Source organism: Echinops telfairi, unplaced genomic scaffold (assembly GCF_000313985.2).
Source record: "Echinops telfairi isolate 266 unplaced genomic scaffold, ASM31398v2 ScPeMD7_7459;HRSCAF=8497, whole genome shotgun sequence".
Taxonomy (NCBI): domain Eukaryota; kingdom Metazoa; phylum Chordata; class Mammalia; order Afrosoricida; family Tenrecidae; genus Echinops; species Echinops telfairi.
The window spans coordinates 951,839-968,852 of record NW_022111359.1 but is presented as its reverse complement, the minus strand read 5'-3'; the positions used below and the strand labels follow the sequence as shown (position 1 = coordinate 968,852).

Here is a 17,014-nt window from a genome sequence, read left to right as displayed (position 1 = left end):
TCTTGTCTCTTCACAGGAGGGGTCCCAGGGAACAGCCAAGCCAGGTTCCCCCACCTGAAAGACCCCCTACCAGCCTCGGTTTCCCTCCAGGCTGGCCAGTCCTGCATCGGGTGCCCATTCAAGGAGCTACGACACCTGACCAGGGCAGGCACATGCCTGTCACGCCAGACCACCAGCCTCTGTCTTCCTGGAATGTCCCCGCCTCTCAGCCAACCTCCCAGGTTCCACCCACTGGAGGGAGGGAGGGTTTAGAGTCCCAAAGTCCAGATGGGGAAACAGGCTCCTGAGGGCCGAGATTCCTCCAGGAGGCCCTTGTCTGCTTCCCCCACACCCCTACCCCTACCCCAACATGAGCCAGCCCCACTTTGTCCCCAAGCAACCAGGTGCAGTCTCACTGTCTGATGGGGGAGACTGGCAGGCAGCAGCCGCCTCTGGGAAGCCTGCCCTGATTGCCGGGATCAGCCAGGTGTCATCCGCTGCTGCGTTTCTGGGAGGGAGGTTCTAGAAAGGCTCCCCAGTACCAGAACACATCTCTGTGAAACTGGACCCGTGCCTCACACCCTACACCCAACCCAAAACCTCAAACTCACTGCTGTGCAGTCAGTCCCAACGGGTAGCGACCATACACAAGATACTCACTCCCAATGGGTCAAAGGCCTAAAATGTTAAAGCTACTGAAAGCCTCAGGAGCGCACAACAACCATGCCCACAAGGACGGCAGAGCCGGGCCGTTAATTCCCTAGATTCCAGCCGGCAAACCGTGGCTCCAGGGCCTTGGTGGGGTGGGGGGCATTTTGGGTGGGGGGCATTTTGGGTATGTTCCTATGACTCTTAAGTAAAACTGGAAATATTTTAAAGGCTGTTGTTCAGATAATGGTGATGTAACTTGTTTGTAAAAATGTACTTACGTTCTCGAATCATTTTTAAAGTGGGAGACGATGGGATAGGATGGGCTCTCCCTTCTCAAAAGTGTGCTGGCCCCTGGCCTAAAGGCGTGGCGGGGGTGGGGGAGAGGAGATGGGGAGTTAAAAGGAATGAGAAGAAAAAATTCTGAAATGGACTGCGGTGATGACCACCCAAGTCTTCTTAAGATGCGTGAATGATTAAACTGTATGATGTGGGAAGTAGATGCCCGTGAAGCTGTTTTTCAAAATAATAATAATAATACTATACAAGCCAGGGAAGAAAACTTAAGGGGAAAACCAAAAGACATCATCTTTCATTAAAAAATAAAAGATCAAGTACATTACAACAACAGCAAAAAAAGGGGCATATTCTAACCAATACACAAATAGAAGGAGGCATGACGGATAAATGGGACCTTATAACATTTTAAATTGTGTGTACAGCCACACCCCGCCCCGGTCATCAAACTGATCCCAAGTCAAAGCAACCCTACAGGACAGAGGAGAACAGCTTCCTGGGGTTTCTAAGGCAGTAACTCTTTGTGGGAGCAGACAGCCTCCTCTTTCTCCTGCAGGGGGGTTGGTGGATTCGAGCTGCTGACCTCGTGGTTGATGATGCAGCGCCTACAGGGCTCCTGAAGACATTATCAAAAGAGTAACTCAATCCTGTCCTTGAGTCGTTTCTGACTATCGGTTATGTGAAAGGGAGGGCAAGCCCTTTGGAAATGACGTCTTCTTAGGTTAAGGATCTAGTCCCCAAATCATTAGCAAAAGACAACAATCCACCAACTGGTGGACGATACCATTATAAAACGGGTCAAGGGCCTGACAAACGTCCCACTGAGGCAAGCACACGGTGGGTGGAGAGGGGCTTGCCACCGTTCGGAGAGTGAGGAGAAACCACGGTTACAAGGAGAGGCCGTCTCACACATCAAAACACACCATCACAACCATGACAACAACAGAACCGGGTCCCAATTCCCACCCACCCTGGGGATGCCGTGGTGCCAAAGGCCTGGGAGCCAGCAACCCCACTCTAGGGGCACGCCCGGGGAGCTAAGAGAAGTGACACAGGTGCAGTCCTGCAGTCACCTTGCTTTATTCATGACAAGGAAAGCAGTGGGGGGCGGGGGCAGGGAAGGGCCCATCGGTGTGGGTGGATGGATTAGCAGATGGGTGACACAGACATATGTGGACGCCTTAGGGTCAGGGACCACCACGGAGGACAATGACGCGTCTGAGAAGCATGCTCCTCTAACACAAAGAGGGCTGGACGCTGCGTGAAATAAGACCAGCACACAAGGACAAACGGGAGTGACCCCCTCTTTTATAGGAAGGTAAGACTAGACACGGAAGCACAGGTGGGGGGCGCAGGGGTGCACATCCCCGTCATAAACACTTGCTGCCTTTGGGGATGGGGAGAGTCAGCGAGCAAGGGTGTCGCGGGGACAGGGTGAGCAGAGTAGACCAGGCACTGAGAAGCCCTCGAAGGAGAGGGATACTTGTGCTAAGAAAGCTGTTGGTGACCACACCGGCAGTGGTCACGAGACAAGAATGCGGTCCCGTGGCTGCAGGTCTGTCGGGGTGCGAGCAGACATGGGCGTCCACAGAAGAAAGCCTCCATGTGTGTGTGAGGACAGACATGTGGGTGCAGGCACCTATATTTATAAAGGACGCGGTAACAGATACCGCTCAGACATCACCGAACGCCGTTCCATATCCGTTTTCTAGGATGAAAGGCGTAGGGAATAGCCGGGTACATCGGCATGACACAGCTCGGAAAGCTGGCCTTCTGCACCCCAGGGAAGTGAGAGGCCCCCCGGGATTTAAACGCCCATGAGCACCCACCTAAAGTCCAACTCTTGGTCTCCCCTCTTCAGGCACCGGAGCGTGAGAAGGAAACCAAGTCACAGAGAAGAAACCAGCACAATCAATCCAGCCGGAGGTCTTCAAGAGCCAAGGCCTCTACCTGAGGCCGGAAGAAGCAGATGGGGCCCTGCTGCCAGGCCCGCCGGATCCCAGATAGAACAGAAGAACAATGCAGAACAAAACTCACATCCTAAAAGCAGGTGGGGGGGCCAGAGCCAGCGGACAGCCAAGACCAGGGACCTCCCCAGTCTACCCGCCCCCCAGACACCCTTTCAACCCTGAACCACAACATGCCCCCTGAGATCACCCTAAACGCAACAGCAGTGTGATCCACGAAATGCGGGATACAGGATGACCCATGCAGTGGGTGCTGCATTTCAAAGTAAACATCCGTCCGGTCTGAGTCGAAAAAAGTCAACCTTTATTCCAAAGCAAAGAGGAGAAGATGAGGGGTTCCGGAAGGGGGCCACCGGAAATGGGAACCAGGAGAACCAAGGATGGAGGCTGTCGATACAATGTAGCACACGGATCCCCAGGCACCACTGTCCCGGGAAACGTGGCCGTGGTATCAACTTTGACCCAAAACACAATTAAGAAGAAAAAAAAAAGTCCTAGTGCAGTAACTTGGTTGATGTCCTTTGTCTCTACCAGGTCTGGGCCAGGAGAAGACCACTACCACCTTGTCCCTGCAGGTCCCCAAAGTCCAAGCCTGACACAGGGACCCTTCCAGAAGTCCCTGCTGGACAGATGGGTCAGGGAACGCCCTGAACAGTGCCCTCGCCCCCAGCAGGCGTGGCTCAGGCCAAGGTGGGATGCCTGCCCCCATTTCCTGGGGGGGTGGGCTAGAGGCTGGTAGAGGGCAGTCCCCCACCTCCTGGGGAGGGGTGAGGCTTGGGTATGGGGGCTCTGCCCCCATCCGTGGGTTAGAAGGAGGCAGACAATTCAGAACCTCCATCTGGCGGGCGGACCCTTTGGGGCCACGCACCCTGGCTGTGTGGCTTCGGGCCAGTGTTGGCGCCTCTCTAGGTCTGGGTCCCCTCTCGCAGGGCCAAGGTGAGGATTAAGATCTACAAAGCACCCCGGTGTGCGCTCGAGAGAATGCATTGGGTGTCAGGGTTCGCTGTCTCACTGAGGGACACGGGCTCAGAGCGGGGAGGCACTCCAGAGCCTGGGGAAACTGAGGCCGGGAGAGGAAGGTGGGACAGGGTGGCAGGCTGTGAGCATCCCCTGGTAACCTAGCCTTTGCCTCCAAGCCTGCCGCCCAGGCTGTAGCTGCAGGCACCAGTTCGGGCACAGAGCACAGACTGACTCAGTCCTTGGCCGGGCCACTCCGCCGGCCTGCTGGTCCTCAGTCCCAGTCATGCAAGCCAAGAATCAGTCCCAGGGAGGGGTCTCCCGGCCCCCCATGCCCTCGGGCTGATTCAGACGCACGGCCACCCTATGCAGGGTTTTTGCGGCTGTAATTTTTTACAGGAGCAGACAGCCTCATCAGGAGGGGAAACGGAGGCACACGGTGGAAGAATTTGGGGAGGGGGACTGAAGCCACAAAGGCTGTGAGCACAGCCCCAGGCCCAGCAGCAATAAACAGCCCACAGGAAAACAGTCGGGGTGGGGGTGAGGAGAAAAGCCAGGCCCAGTGCACCCCAGGGAACCCCATGAGACTGTCACCCCTGTCTCCAGACAGGAAAACGGAGGCATGAGAGAGGAGCCAGATCCCTCCCGCAGCTGTACGACTGACTCACAGGGTGGGGACTTGAATGTCCTTTTGTCTGCTCCTCCACCACTGCACCTGCAGAGGGCAGGGGGCCTTCTCCAGGTCTGAGCCAGGTCTCTCCCGCCCCCTCCCCAGCCTCCCTGAAGACCAGGAGGAATGGTTGGGCCCTGGCTGGCTGGCAGAATGGGGCTGCAGCTCCCAGCCCACATCTTACGGGGGCACCAGAGTCGCCCCTGACTCAGGGAGAGGCCCGGAGCAAGTTGAGGCTTGAATTCCGGCTCTGGGTGGCCTTGGCCTGGGACAGTCTCACTGGGTCGCCTTATGCTTGTCTGCAGAGTGGGGAGATCGAGGATCCCAAATTCCTGCAGAGTTCAGCCACGCCACAGTGGGGGTGGCTGGGCCTGGAGGACAGAGGATGCTGGGTGAGCAGGTGAATGAATGAATGAATGGAGTTCAGACTCGGCTCCCTAGAATCTGAGCTTCCCTCCATGCCATCCTCAAGCCCCCAGCAGCTCTGTCGGGGAGCCTGGCCCAGCGGTGTGCTCTGCCCCCGCCCCACCCTCCGGCCTCACATCGAGCCACACCAGCGCTCTCTGCACCTGAGCACCCTACCCTCCACACACGACGGGGCCTTTGCATGTGCCTCTTGGGGTACCAGGCTGCTGCCCTCTCCCCCTGGGGCTGCACCCTCACTCCCAGCCCCCCGTCATCCCTACAGAGGAGCCCTCCAGGACTCCTGGTCGTTCTAAGCATCAGGGGTCCCCTTCCCACACCTGACGGTGGGGCCCACTGAGTAGTGTCTCTGGACAACGCACTGCAGGAGGGCAGGGAGGTCTTGGTTGCCTCCCGGCTCCTGCAAGAGGCCCTGGAGACAAGAGGGTCCCACAGGCTTAAGACGCGTGGTCGAGTGGATGGATAGAAAGATGGAGGGAGGACAGGTGAGCGAGTCGATACACAGAAGAAAAGACGGGTGGGGGGTTGTTAGGTTGGGAGACGACGGAATGGAGAAAGTCGGGGTGAACAGAGGGATGGAGGGACGGATGGGCGGGTGAATGAACCTAATGAAGGCTGGATGGAGAGGGTGTGGCTGTTTGACAGGTGGAGTGATGGCTAATTGGGTGACTGGACCACTGAGTGAGTGAGTGGATGGTTGTTGGAGCGATCACTGGAATGGTGGTGGGTCAGTGGACAGGTGGCTGGAAGAAGGGCATGTGTTTGTCCGATTGATGGATGAAATCGTGGAGGAATGGGTGGGTGGGTGCAGGAATGGAGGGAAGGACCAATGAGGGAGTCATGGGTGGTTGTTAGACTGATAGGTGGGTTGCTAGCTGGATGGATTGTTAGGGTGATGGATGGCTTGATAGGTGAGAAAGCAGGTGAACTGGGTGGAGGTGTGGGTGGATTGGTAGGTGAAATGATGAGTGGATGTTGGGTGGATGGTGCATGAATGGCTCTCAGCCTCCAGGTCTCTGACATTGAGGACACCCGCATCCCCTCCTAGTTCTGCCTCATTGAGAGCAGACCAGAGGGGCTCTCACTTCCCACAGCCCTAGGACAGGCACCCCAACCTGCAGGATGGGGCCTGCCAACTGGATGGGTGGCATCCCCCTACCCAGAGATGCAGACCCTGAGAAGCCTCTGCCCTCTCTGTGAGATGTGTGTGAGCCCGGCAGGGACCCTCCTGGAGGGAGATGCCACCATGCCTGTGGCAGGAGTTAGCCAGGCCCGGGGGACCAGACAGAAGAGGAGGGCTGGGGCTGGGGGGGTGGGGGGGCGGTCCTAGAGGACTAGCAACGTCTGAAGAGCACAAAGGACTAGGAAGTCAAGTCGTGTTGAGAGGAGACGTGCGGAGAGGCTGGTATTTAGGGCACCTGTGAAAGAGGGCGCTGGAGCATTGGGCGATGGATCGGGGTGCTTTCAAGGAGAAGGGAAGGGTACATTTGATAAGGACGTCGGAATGTGCTTTCTATCGGGGTAAAAAATCAGGGGCTGTCAGATGTGTCATCGTACCGTCCCCTACGCCCACACCAAGGGCACCCCCAGATCCAGCTCTCTCCTCTGACTCGGCCCTCTTCTACCTTCTCCGGGTCCCAGGAGGCCAGACGTGGGGGCCGTGCTTCATCCTCAAGCTTTCTCCTCAACTCCCACCTGGGTGCTCCGCCCGCCACCCTTTGGGTGAGCCCCTGATGTGCCCCCGACAGCTTGGCTCCTTGTGGTCAATCCCAGGTTTAATTCCAACCTGCCTTCAATTGTCCATGGGGGTGCAGCAGCTGGAAGGATGAAGAAGTTGGTGGGCAAGCTAGCTGGCAGCCACATCCTCTTCTAGCTTGTCCAGCTGGCAGGGCCACACTGTGGGCTCCCACCAACAGTCAGGGTGCACCCCACCCCATTGTCCTAGGGGAACCACAAGGTGGCCCCAGCTGCAACATCAGCGTGTATCAGGCCTGAGAACCCCAAAGCACCTTAATTCTCCCCACCCCCCAAAGCAACTGTGTACCCAATTTGTCAGGAGGAGAAACTGAGGCAGCCAGGGAGGAAGCCATGGGGTCCCCTCAATTTCTCAGGCAAGAAATAGAATGCATCCCTGGAGAAGGAGACACGGGGCATCCCAGCCCCACAAGGGGCCTCGGACGGATCTGGCACCCAAGGGCCACTTTCAATCGGTGCTTAAAGGCGAGAAGAGGTTCTGTCTTTGGTATATGCAGCCTCCTTCAGGTGAAGGGTGGAGGCCAGCTGGCCCCGCCCCGTCCCCAAGGGCCAGCCGTGGTGGGCGATTCCAGATGCTCATGCGGAAAGAGGGAGAGACCGCAGCGGTTCCCGCCCGGCCTGGTCCAAGAGGCAGAGCACTCGTAAGGCCACGGGAGCTCTGGGAACAGGGCAGGCACCGTGAGACCCCCGACCTGAGAAGAGAGGGAAGCAGAGGTCAGGAGTTGACCGACCGAGACAGCCACCCCGTCCCAGAACCACCTGGGCCCAAGGTTTAGATTCCCCATGAGCTCCATCTGCCCCTAGACTTCTGCCTTGGCACAACCAAAGGGTCCCCGTCCCCCCCACCCCCCAGCTCAGGCTCCAGCTGCACAGTCTGAAGGACCCTGCTGGGCGGCCCCAGATGACACCACAACCTCACTTAGCTGTCTTCTAGGCTAACCTCGGGATGCTGACAACAGCGACTGCACAGTCCCTGGGGCCCATAGGGTGGGGGTGGGGGTGCTGCCACGGTCCCCGCCACCCGTGCGCTGTGTCCGTCCACAAACACTTTCCGGGGCAGACAGACCTGGGAACTTCTGGCACGTGAAGAAAGCGCAGGCCCTGGGTGATGCGGGCGCTCAGAGGAACTGCCCATCCCTAAAGCTGACCCCCAGGCTCAGAGGACCACTCTGCCAGCAGCCCCAGGCCCAGGCAGCCCCAGGGTGAAGAGAGGATCGCCCAGAAAGTGCAGGCTGAACCGTTGTCATGGAGACAGGAGAGCAGTTTCAAGGAAAAGCCATAACCCCTCCCTCGCCCAGGTCTGACCTCCATGATCCCTGTGGGCCCTTCCTCCCCGTACCCCCACCTGCTCCCCTTCCTGGATGCCCCGCTGCCTCTCTGGTCTCCCATAGACAGACTGCAGCACCCCTCAGACCTGCCTGTGGCTCCCCATCCTCGGCTTCCGGTCCTGACCACCTGAAGCCACCTCAGCCCCAGCTGGCCCGGGACCCCTGCTCCCCCCATCGTGCGCATCCCACTGCCTCCACCCTGCCAGCCACAGTGCCAGGACTCCTCCAGGATGGGCAGATGCTTCTACAAGGAGGCAAGGGCGCCCAGCAGGAGCCCCCCCGATTCCAGGCTTCACGGTGAGCTTAACACAGTTACCAAACCGAAAACCATACTTGACACCATCGAGTCAACGCCAGCTCACAATGACACCCCCCCCACCAGGACAGGGTAGAACTGCCCCTGTGAGCTCCCAGGACTGACTGTTTACCGGAGTAGAAAGTCCCATCTTTCTCCTGCAGGGCAGCTGATGCCCTTGAACCGCTGACCTTGAGGTTAGCAGCCCAAGACCAGAAAAAAACAAAACCAACAACCACGTTCATGGTGGTGAGTTGATTCTGACTCATAGCCACGTGGTGTAGGGCTTCTGCGGAGCAGACAGCCTCACGCTTCCCCCTCCAGCAGTGCAGCTGGCTGACCATGCGGTTCATGCTCAGTGGGCAGCGCCACCAGGGCATGCACCCCCACAGTGCCTCCCGGGATCTGTGCCGCGCCCCCCAAATTGGAATGCACGTTCACACAGCTAGTCTGTGCCGACTCCCAGCGGCCCTGTCCCCAGGAGCCAGGGGGAAGAAACGTCCACGTGCCGGTCAGCAGGTGGACAGACAGACAGGGTGGGCCATCTGGTCAGTCAGCATGCTCATCTGTGCTGCAATTGGGGGGATCTTCTTTTTCTTAGGATCATTTCATTGGGGGCTCTTACAGCTTTTATATCATACATCAACGAATGCTGTCAAGCACATTTGTACGTATGTTGCCATCATTATTTTCTAAACATTTACTTTCTATTTGAGCCCTTGGTATCAGCCCCTCTGTTATCCACCGCCATCCCTCCCCCCATGGATCTTTACAACATGTCACCCAGACAGTGAAGCCAGACACGACCACACCCCGTTCCCCCAACTCCCATCCCCGAGGCTGTGCATCAGGACGGAAACATCCTGCCACATCTTTCTCCCTCAGAGTGGCTGGTGGGCTTGAACTGCCAACCTTCCGTGGAGCAGCCCAATGCTTAGCCCACTGCACCACACAACCAAACCAAACTCACTGCCACCAAGCGGGCGCCGACTCCTAGAAACCCTATAGGACAGGGTGGGACGGCCCCCGGTGGGTTTCTGAGACTGTCACTCTTCACGGGAGTAGAAAGCTTCATCCTTCTCCCACGAAGCATCTGGTAGCTTTAACTGCCAGCCTTGCGGATCGAAAGATCAGCGTGGATGTCAGAAGAGACTCTCCCACTTGCTGCTCATCTCGGAGAAGCTCACGCATGTGGAGGAAAGGATGGCGTCAAGGAGCTGGATAGAAAACCTCAAAGGGCAGCGGGAGAAGGCAGAGCCAAATATTATAAGGACATGTGCAAGGACCTGGCATGAGACAACCCACGGGGGAGGGCACACTCCACATATCTGAAACTGAAAGAGCGCCAAGCCTCGAGTTACAATCTGGGGAGATTCCATAGACAACATGTTGCCCAACGCAGGAGGCATCAAGAGAAGACGGAAAGAATACACAGAGTCACTGCACCAGAAAGAACCAGTCGATGCGCCACCGTCTCAGGAGGTGGCATAGGAGCAGGAACCATGGTGCTGAGGGAAGAAGTCCAAGCTGCGCTGAAAGCCTCAGCCCGGAGCACGGCTCCAGGATGTCTCAGCAAGCTCGGGAAGCACTGGGAGCCCTCACTCGACTACGCCAGGAAATTTGGAAAGTAGATACTTGGCCCACTGACAGGAAGAGATCCATAGTTGTGCCCATTCCAAAGAAAGGTGACCCAACAGAATGCTCACACTACAGAATGATATCATTGGTAGCGCACACAATCAAACTTTTGCTGAAGATCGTCCAACAATGGTCGCAGCAGGACATTGACAGGGAGCTGCCAGAAGCTCAGGCGGGATTCAGAAGAGGACGTGGAACAAGAGATATCATTGCTGATGCCAGATGGATCTTGGCTCAAAGCAGAGAACACCAGAAAGATGTTGACTTGTGTTTCCTTGACTATGCAAGGCATTCGACTGTGTGGGCAATAATAAAGTGTGGATCACCTTGAAAAGAATGGGAATTCCAGAACACTTCATTGTGCTCATTAGGAACGAGTACGTGGATCAAGAGGCAGTTGTGCAAACAGAATCAGGACACACTGCTTGATTTACAATCAGGAAAGGTGTGCGGCAGGCTTGTATGCTTCACCATATTTGTTCAATCTGTGTGCTGAGCAGATCGTCAGAGAAGCTGGATTCTGTGAAGAAAAGCGTGGCATCAGGGGTGGAGGAAGGCTTGTTAACAGCCTGAGGTGTGTAGGTGACCCAGCCTTGCTTGCTGAAAGTGAGGAAGAATTGAAGCACTTGGTGATGGAAATCAAGGATTGTAGTCTTCAGTACGGATGACAGCTCAATGTAAATAAGACCCAAATCCTCACAACTGGACCAACAGGTAACATCATGGTAAATAAAGAAAAGGTTGAAGTTGTCAAAGATTTTGTCTTGGACAGAGAAAGGATGAGTCGACCAGGGTGCAGCAAAGCACCGATGAAACACACAATATTTCTCTGGTTCCTTGAGGCTTCCTCACCCCCCACTGTCCTGACCCCGATGCTGCCTCTCACTTCGAACTAGACGGAGCACGTACACAGGAACAGATAAGAGATAAGCGCTCAGGGCACACGGAAACCAGGAACAGGAATCGGAATGACAACACCAGCAGGGTAGGAGGAAGGCGGGGAGAGGAGGGGAAGAAGGGGGAACCGATCACAATGATCGACACAACCACACACACACCCCTCCAGGGGGATGAACAACAGAAACCATGGGGGAAGGGAGATAGCAGTTGGTGTAAGATATGAAAATAATCATCATTTATCATTTATTAAGGGGTCATGAGGATGGGAGGTGGGAGGCAAGGATGCCACTTGGAGGACTGAGGTGCGCCTGACCCAAGCCATGGTATTCGGTAGTCTCCATGGCCTCCTGCACAGGTGACAGCGGGATGTTGCATAAGGAAGACCGTAGGCGAAGCAATGCATTTGAACTGCGATGCTGGAGAAGAATACTGAAAGTACCAGGAACTGCTCAAAGGACAAACAGGTCTGTATCAGAAGAAATAGGGCCGGAGTGCTCCTCAGAGGACAAACAGGTCTGTATCAGAAGAAATAGGGCCGGAGTGCTCCTTAGAGGCAAGGATGGCCAGGCTTCATCTTACATACTTCGGACATGTTGTCAGGAGAGACCAGTCCCCGGGGAAGGACATCATGTTTGGCACAGTGGAGGGGCAGGGAAAAGAGGAAGGCCGTGGACGAGACGGAGGACACAGTGGCCGCATCCATGGGCTCAGGTGCAGGAACAGCTGGGAGGAGGGCCCGGGACTAGGCTGTTTCCTTCTGCTGTGCCCGGGGTGGGAACAACATCAACAACAAGCCTCCCCGATTGAAGCCCAGCGAGTAAGCACTACATCACCAGGGCCCCTTAAATCCTGTGTGGCCTGTCACAGACTGGACGGCCCCTTTCATGGGACGTGTGCAGGACAGATACATCCACAGGCGGCGCAGGCTAATGGGGGAGGGGAGTGGGGCGTGACAGCTGATGGGGGGGGGTGTCTCCTTCCAAGGAAATGGGATCTTCTGAAACCAGAGGGAGGGGCTGGTTTCAAAAGCTTGCATTGTTGTTGCTGCTGCTGCTGCAGATAAGATACCAGGTGCTGTCCATTCGGCCCCGACCCACGGCGACCCGCTGGACCACGGAACGGAACGCAGCCCCAGCCTCACAATCGTTGCTGCGCCTGAGCCCGTGGCTGCAGCCAGTTCCTCCTCTCTGCCCCTCGACTGTACCGAGCGCGATGTCCCCCACCACGGAGACCGTGCTGGCCACAGCGACCCTAGAGGACAGGGACGAAGTGCCCCTGGGCGTTTCTGAGCCTGTCACACTTTCGGGAAGCAGAAGGCTTCCTCTTTCTCCCACGGAGCGGCTGGTGGCTTTGAACGGCTGACCTCCTTGCAGTCGGGCGCGGGGCCGGCCCACGTGACACGCGCAGCCGGTGGGCGGGGCCCCGCTACGCACCTGGCGACGCCGCCGGCTCAGGGCTCCCGCTTGACCACGCCCCGCAGGTGCAGCTCGCTCTCGGCAGCCACGATGGGCCGCCCGTTCTGCAGGTGGTAGTCGATCAGGTGGCTGATGCTGTCAAACAGCACGTCCTTGGTCCGCACCTGCACAGGGTGACAGCGTCAGCACAGCTCGGCCCCTCCCAGCCCCGCCTGGCCCCGCCCAGCCACGCTTGGCAGGTACCCCCTTTGCCACAGCCAGGGGAGGACCCTGAGCCCTGCTGACAACCTCCAAATCCCACAGCTCCGGGAAGCAGCTGCCTGTGGGCTGCGTGGTGGCCCCAAAAGACACGCCCATGCCCCCCACCCCCACCCCCAAGCCTGAGACTGTGGCCCTGCTTGGCAAGGGGTAGGGGTCACTGCCAAGGAGACTGAGTGTAGGGCTTGGAGACCGCATGGCCCCACAGCTCAAACTCACTGCTGCCGCACAGAGTCCCTCGAGGGTAGAGTAGATCTGCCCCTGGGGGTTCACGAGGCTGTGCGTCTCCACGGGAGCGGAAAGCCTCATCTTTCTACCAAGGAGTACCTGGTGGACTCGAACCACGGCCTTGTGGTTCAGCAGCCCAACATGTCACCAGCTACACCGCCAGGGCTCCTTGCTAGATGACCCAGGGCGGCCTCAATCCAGGCGCAAGAGACCCAGAGAGTAGGTGGCTTTGTAAAGAAGGCGGCAGGGATCTGGACAATGCTGCTCAGACCAGTAAGCTTCCGCCACCACCAGAAGCTACTCGGTGGGCACTGGACACTGGCCCCTGGAGCCTGTGGACTGAGGCCAGTCCCACATACGCCTTGACCTCACACTTCCAGCTCCACCACTGAAACAGAACACCTGTCCTTGTAAGCCCCGCCTTTGCCGGTGGTTATGCACGGCAGTGGGGGAGGGGGCAGGGGGCTTCAGCCTTGGAGACAGACTCATGTGAGAGGGAGAAGGAGGATGTGGCAGTGGGCCCCAGCCAGATGCAACGCTACAGCTCAGCACGGCCCTAACTTCCTCTGCAGGGCGGGGAGCCCCCCAGCCTGCATGGTTCCCCATCACGCTGGGCACGAGGCCTGGGACGTGCCTTGGGACGAAGGGTGCCAGGAATTCCAGAAGTCTGTCTGAGGTTCAGAACTTCCCCTCCCATCCCAAGAACCGTGGAGGGGAGCGGCATGACCTGACAGCAGGCGAGCCCGGGCATTCCCGAGCGCCAGCCTTGATCCTGCCTCCTGCACCTCCAGGGACAGTCCAAAACCTCCCTGTGTCAGAGCAAGCTGACACAAAGACAGCTACAGAAGGGCCATGGTGGCAGTGGCCCCTGTTAGGGGTCAAGTTCATCCCGACGCTTAAAAACCCCCGTCTACCACGGAAGAAAGTCTCATCCATCCTCATATCACTGCCCCGGTTGGCCCATCGCTGCATCCACGGTGTCCATCCATCTCCTCCAGGCCCTTCCTCCTCCGCTGCCCCCCTTGCTTGATCAAGCCTGATGTCCACCTCCAGGGACCAGTCCCTCCTGACAACATGTCCAAAGCACGAGGGACCAAGTCTCGCCATCCTCGCTTCTAAGGCCCTTCTGGCTGTACTGTTTGTTCTTCTGGTCGTCCATGGTCCACTCCATCTTTTTTCTTGAACTGAAAAGCCGCCTGGGTGGGTGGGGTGGGTCTAGCTCCTAAGGTGCTTTGCGGATCCTGAGAAGACTCCTTGCCACCAAGCCCCTGCCCACCTGGGAAATGCTCCGTCAGCCTAAGGCCCTTGGGCGACAGGACATGCTTCATAAGCACTAAGACCCATGGGAGCAGGAAGGTGCTCTGTGAACCCCAAGCATCTTGCACATTGGGAAATGCTCTGTGAGCCCTAAAATGACCTAGAAACCAGAATATTACACTTCGTGGGCTCCAAGACCCCAACAGCTGCAAGACGTGATGGTATTTTGTGTACCACACACACACACACACACACACAAAAAGAAACGCACCGCCGTCGAGTGGATGCTAACTCATAGCGACCCTCCAGGACCGGACAGGGTAGAACTGCCCCTGTGCATCTCCAAGACTGTAACTCTTTATGGGAATAGTAAGCCCCCATCTTCCTCCTGGGGAACAGCTGGGAGATTGGTACCAGTGACCTTGCAGATCAAAGCCTAACAAGTAACCCCTATACCACCGGTACCCCAACGTGTATGGCAAGAAAGGATGGAAATGCCTCCCAGCTAAATAATGATGCAGGTCAAAGATCCAAGGTGTGGTTTTAAAAGGGGGTGGTGCTGTGTGTGAGTGTGTCTAGATTTCAGAGATGGCAAAATAAGGGATGAAATGATTATAATGGAAGCAATTCAGTAGTAGCATGTAGACGCTGAACAACTCACTGTCATAGGACCAACGCTGACTCACAGCAGCCCCTGAGGGCGTCTGAGACTGTTAGCTGTTTACGGGAGTGGAAAGCCCAGTCTTTCCCCTGCGGAGTAGCCGGTGGATTTGAACTCCCGACCAGGCGGATCACAGCCCAACGTGTCACCCCACGGCACCACCGTGGCCCTATTAGACTCTTAAAGTCTTCTCAAACTTAAACAGACTTTGTTGGTCCTAAAATACATGAGAAACTGAGATGCCTTTTAAACCCCGAATGGCCTTGAAACTGGAGGAGGTTTTGTGGCTGTTGTTAAGCGCCTTTGATTCAGTTCAGACTGGCAGCCACCTGACGGACCCAAGAAAGAAACCCCGCCGGGTCCTGCGCCCCCTCACACTCATGGTGAGACTTGGGCCCATGGTCGGTCCTGCGCCCCCTCACAATCATGGTGAGACTTGGGCCCACGGTCGGTCCTGCGCCCCTCACAATCATGGTGAGACTTGGGCCCACGGTCGGTCCTGCGCCCCCTCACAATCATGGTGAGACTTGGGCCCACGGTCGGTCCTGCGCCCCTCACAATCAGGGTGAGACTTGGGCCCACGGACCATTGTGAACATTCCTTCCCATCCTGCCTTCCTCTTTTTCGCTGCCCCTCTCCTTGACCAAGCATGATGTCCTTCCCCGGGGCCTGGTGTCTCCTACCGCACGTCCGGAGCCCGTGAGACCACGTCTCCCCATCCTGGCTTCCAAGGACCCTCTGGCCGGGGCTTCCTCCAAGACGACCTTGGTTGGTTTCTCAGCGGTCCCCCTCTTCCTTGTTCTACTCCAGCAGCCTCATTCCTTCTCTCCGTAGCCCTCATTCGCTGGCCAGCTTTCGCATGCGCACAGAGCGATTTACAACAGCCCGCCTTGGGTCAGGCGGGCACACCTGAAAGGGACAGCTTTGCCCTTTAGCATCTCAAAGAGGTCCTTGTGCGGTAGATCGGCCCAGGTGATGTGTGGTTTGAGGTCGTGACTGCTGCTCCCGTGGGCGTTGGTCGTGGACCCAGATACCATGAGACCCTGGGCAACTTCCATCTGGTCCCTGTCCACACACGTCCTCCTGGTGCAGTCGTGAGGGTGTTTGTTTTCTTCATGCTGAGGCGCAACTCCTGCAGGAAGCCGCAGTCTCCCATCTGCACCACGCGGTGCTCCTGGTGCTCCTGGCTTTCCACAGCAACATCGTGCTGTCTGCGTACCGCAGGTTGCTGATGAGCCGTCCTCCAAACCAGCTGGCCGGTTCCTCAGATGGTCCAGCTTCCAGGATGATCTACTCACAGTGCGGGTTAAATAAGCAGAGCCAGAGGAGACCACTCTGACACATGCCTCATTCTGCTCAAATGACGGCTTCCCACTCTATGCCCAGGCTCCCCAAGAGCACCACGAAGCCTACCTCAGTCCCCATTCTTGATGATGTTATCCACCGTTTGTTAAGATCCCCGCAGTTAAATGATGGGTTAGGCGGGTTGACTAGAGAAACAAATCCAGAGACACTCATCTATGTCATACGGGTAAAAGAAAGCTTTATATCAAGATGTAATGATAACTTATCAAGGGTTCATGAGGGTGGAGGGTGGGGGAGGGAGGAAAAAGATGAGGAGCGGATACCAAGGGCTCAAGTAGAAAGAAAATGTTTTGAAAAAGATGATGGCAACATAAGTACAAGTGTGCTTGGCACAGTGGATGAATGGGTTGTTATAAGAGCTGTAAGAACCCCCAATAAAATGACTTAAAAAATTATAAATCAAGCAAACATCCCAGCCAAGTCCAGATCTAGTCCATAAGTCCAGTACTCTCTTCAGACTCATACAACCACATGCAATGATGCAGATTGCTGCAGGAAGATCACAGGCCGGTGGGCGCAACGTCTTGTGGATCCAATGGCAGTGGGTGGAAGCGTCACACGTCTCGGGGTGGATTCCGGCAGCTCTCCAAGTAACTCAACAGCAAGAAGGCGAAGGCAGAGAGAGACAGTGACCGTCTCCAGAGACCCGTTTATCTCAGTGGTACCTCAAAGGAGGTCATCAAGCTGCGACCTGATTGACAGGCTAAGCTCCACCTCTTCACTTTTAGATCCTCAAGCTGACGTGAAATTATGTAACCAGCTCAGATGAATTTTCATAATCAATGAGTCGTCAGGCATGATGTCAACCGGAGACTCCTGGCTAGGGGCCGAGTTCCCCCTGTCAATCAAGTAGTAGCTTCAAGACGCCCTCCTTGGGGGCGATGGCCTTCTTATAAGAGTGAGAAACTGATGTAACAATGATGAGAAATACAACCTTCCTCTAGTTCCTAAATGTTTCCTCCCCGCTCCCACT

At 56.6% G+C, this 17,014-nt stretch overlaps 1 protein-coding gene across 1 annotated transcript in view; it reads right to left on the bottom strand.

The window, feature by feature from the left end:
- Nucleotides 1–3,172: 3,172 nt before the first annotated feature.
- SHC2 (SHC adaptor protein 2) overlaps nt 3,173–17,014 on the bottom strand; it is a 32,103-nt gene continuing 18,261 nt past the window's right edge. The window contains exons 13-14 of the mRNA XM_045300116.1: nt 12,291–12,436; nt 3,173–7,388 (exon numbers count right to left, since the gene is read on the bottom strand). Of these exons, the coding sequence (XP_045156051.1) occupies nt 12,308–12,436 (129 nt within the window). The 3' untranslated portion in view covers nt 3,173–7,388; nt 12,291–12,307. The remainder of the gene's footprint in view (nt 7,389–12,290; nt 12,437–17,014) is intronic.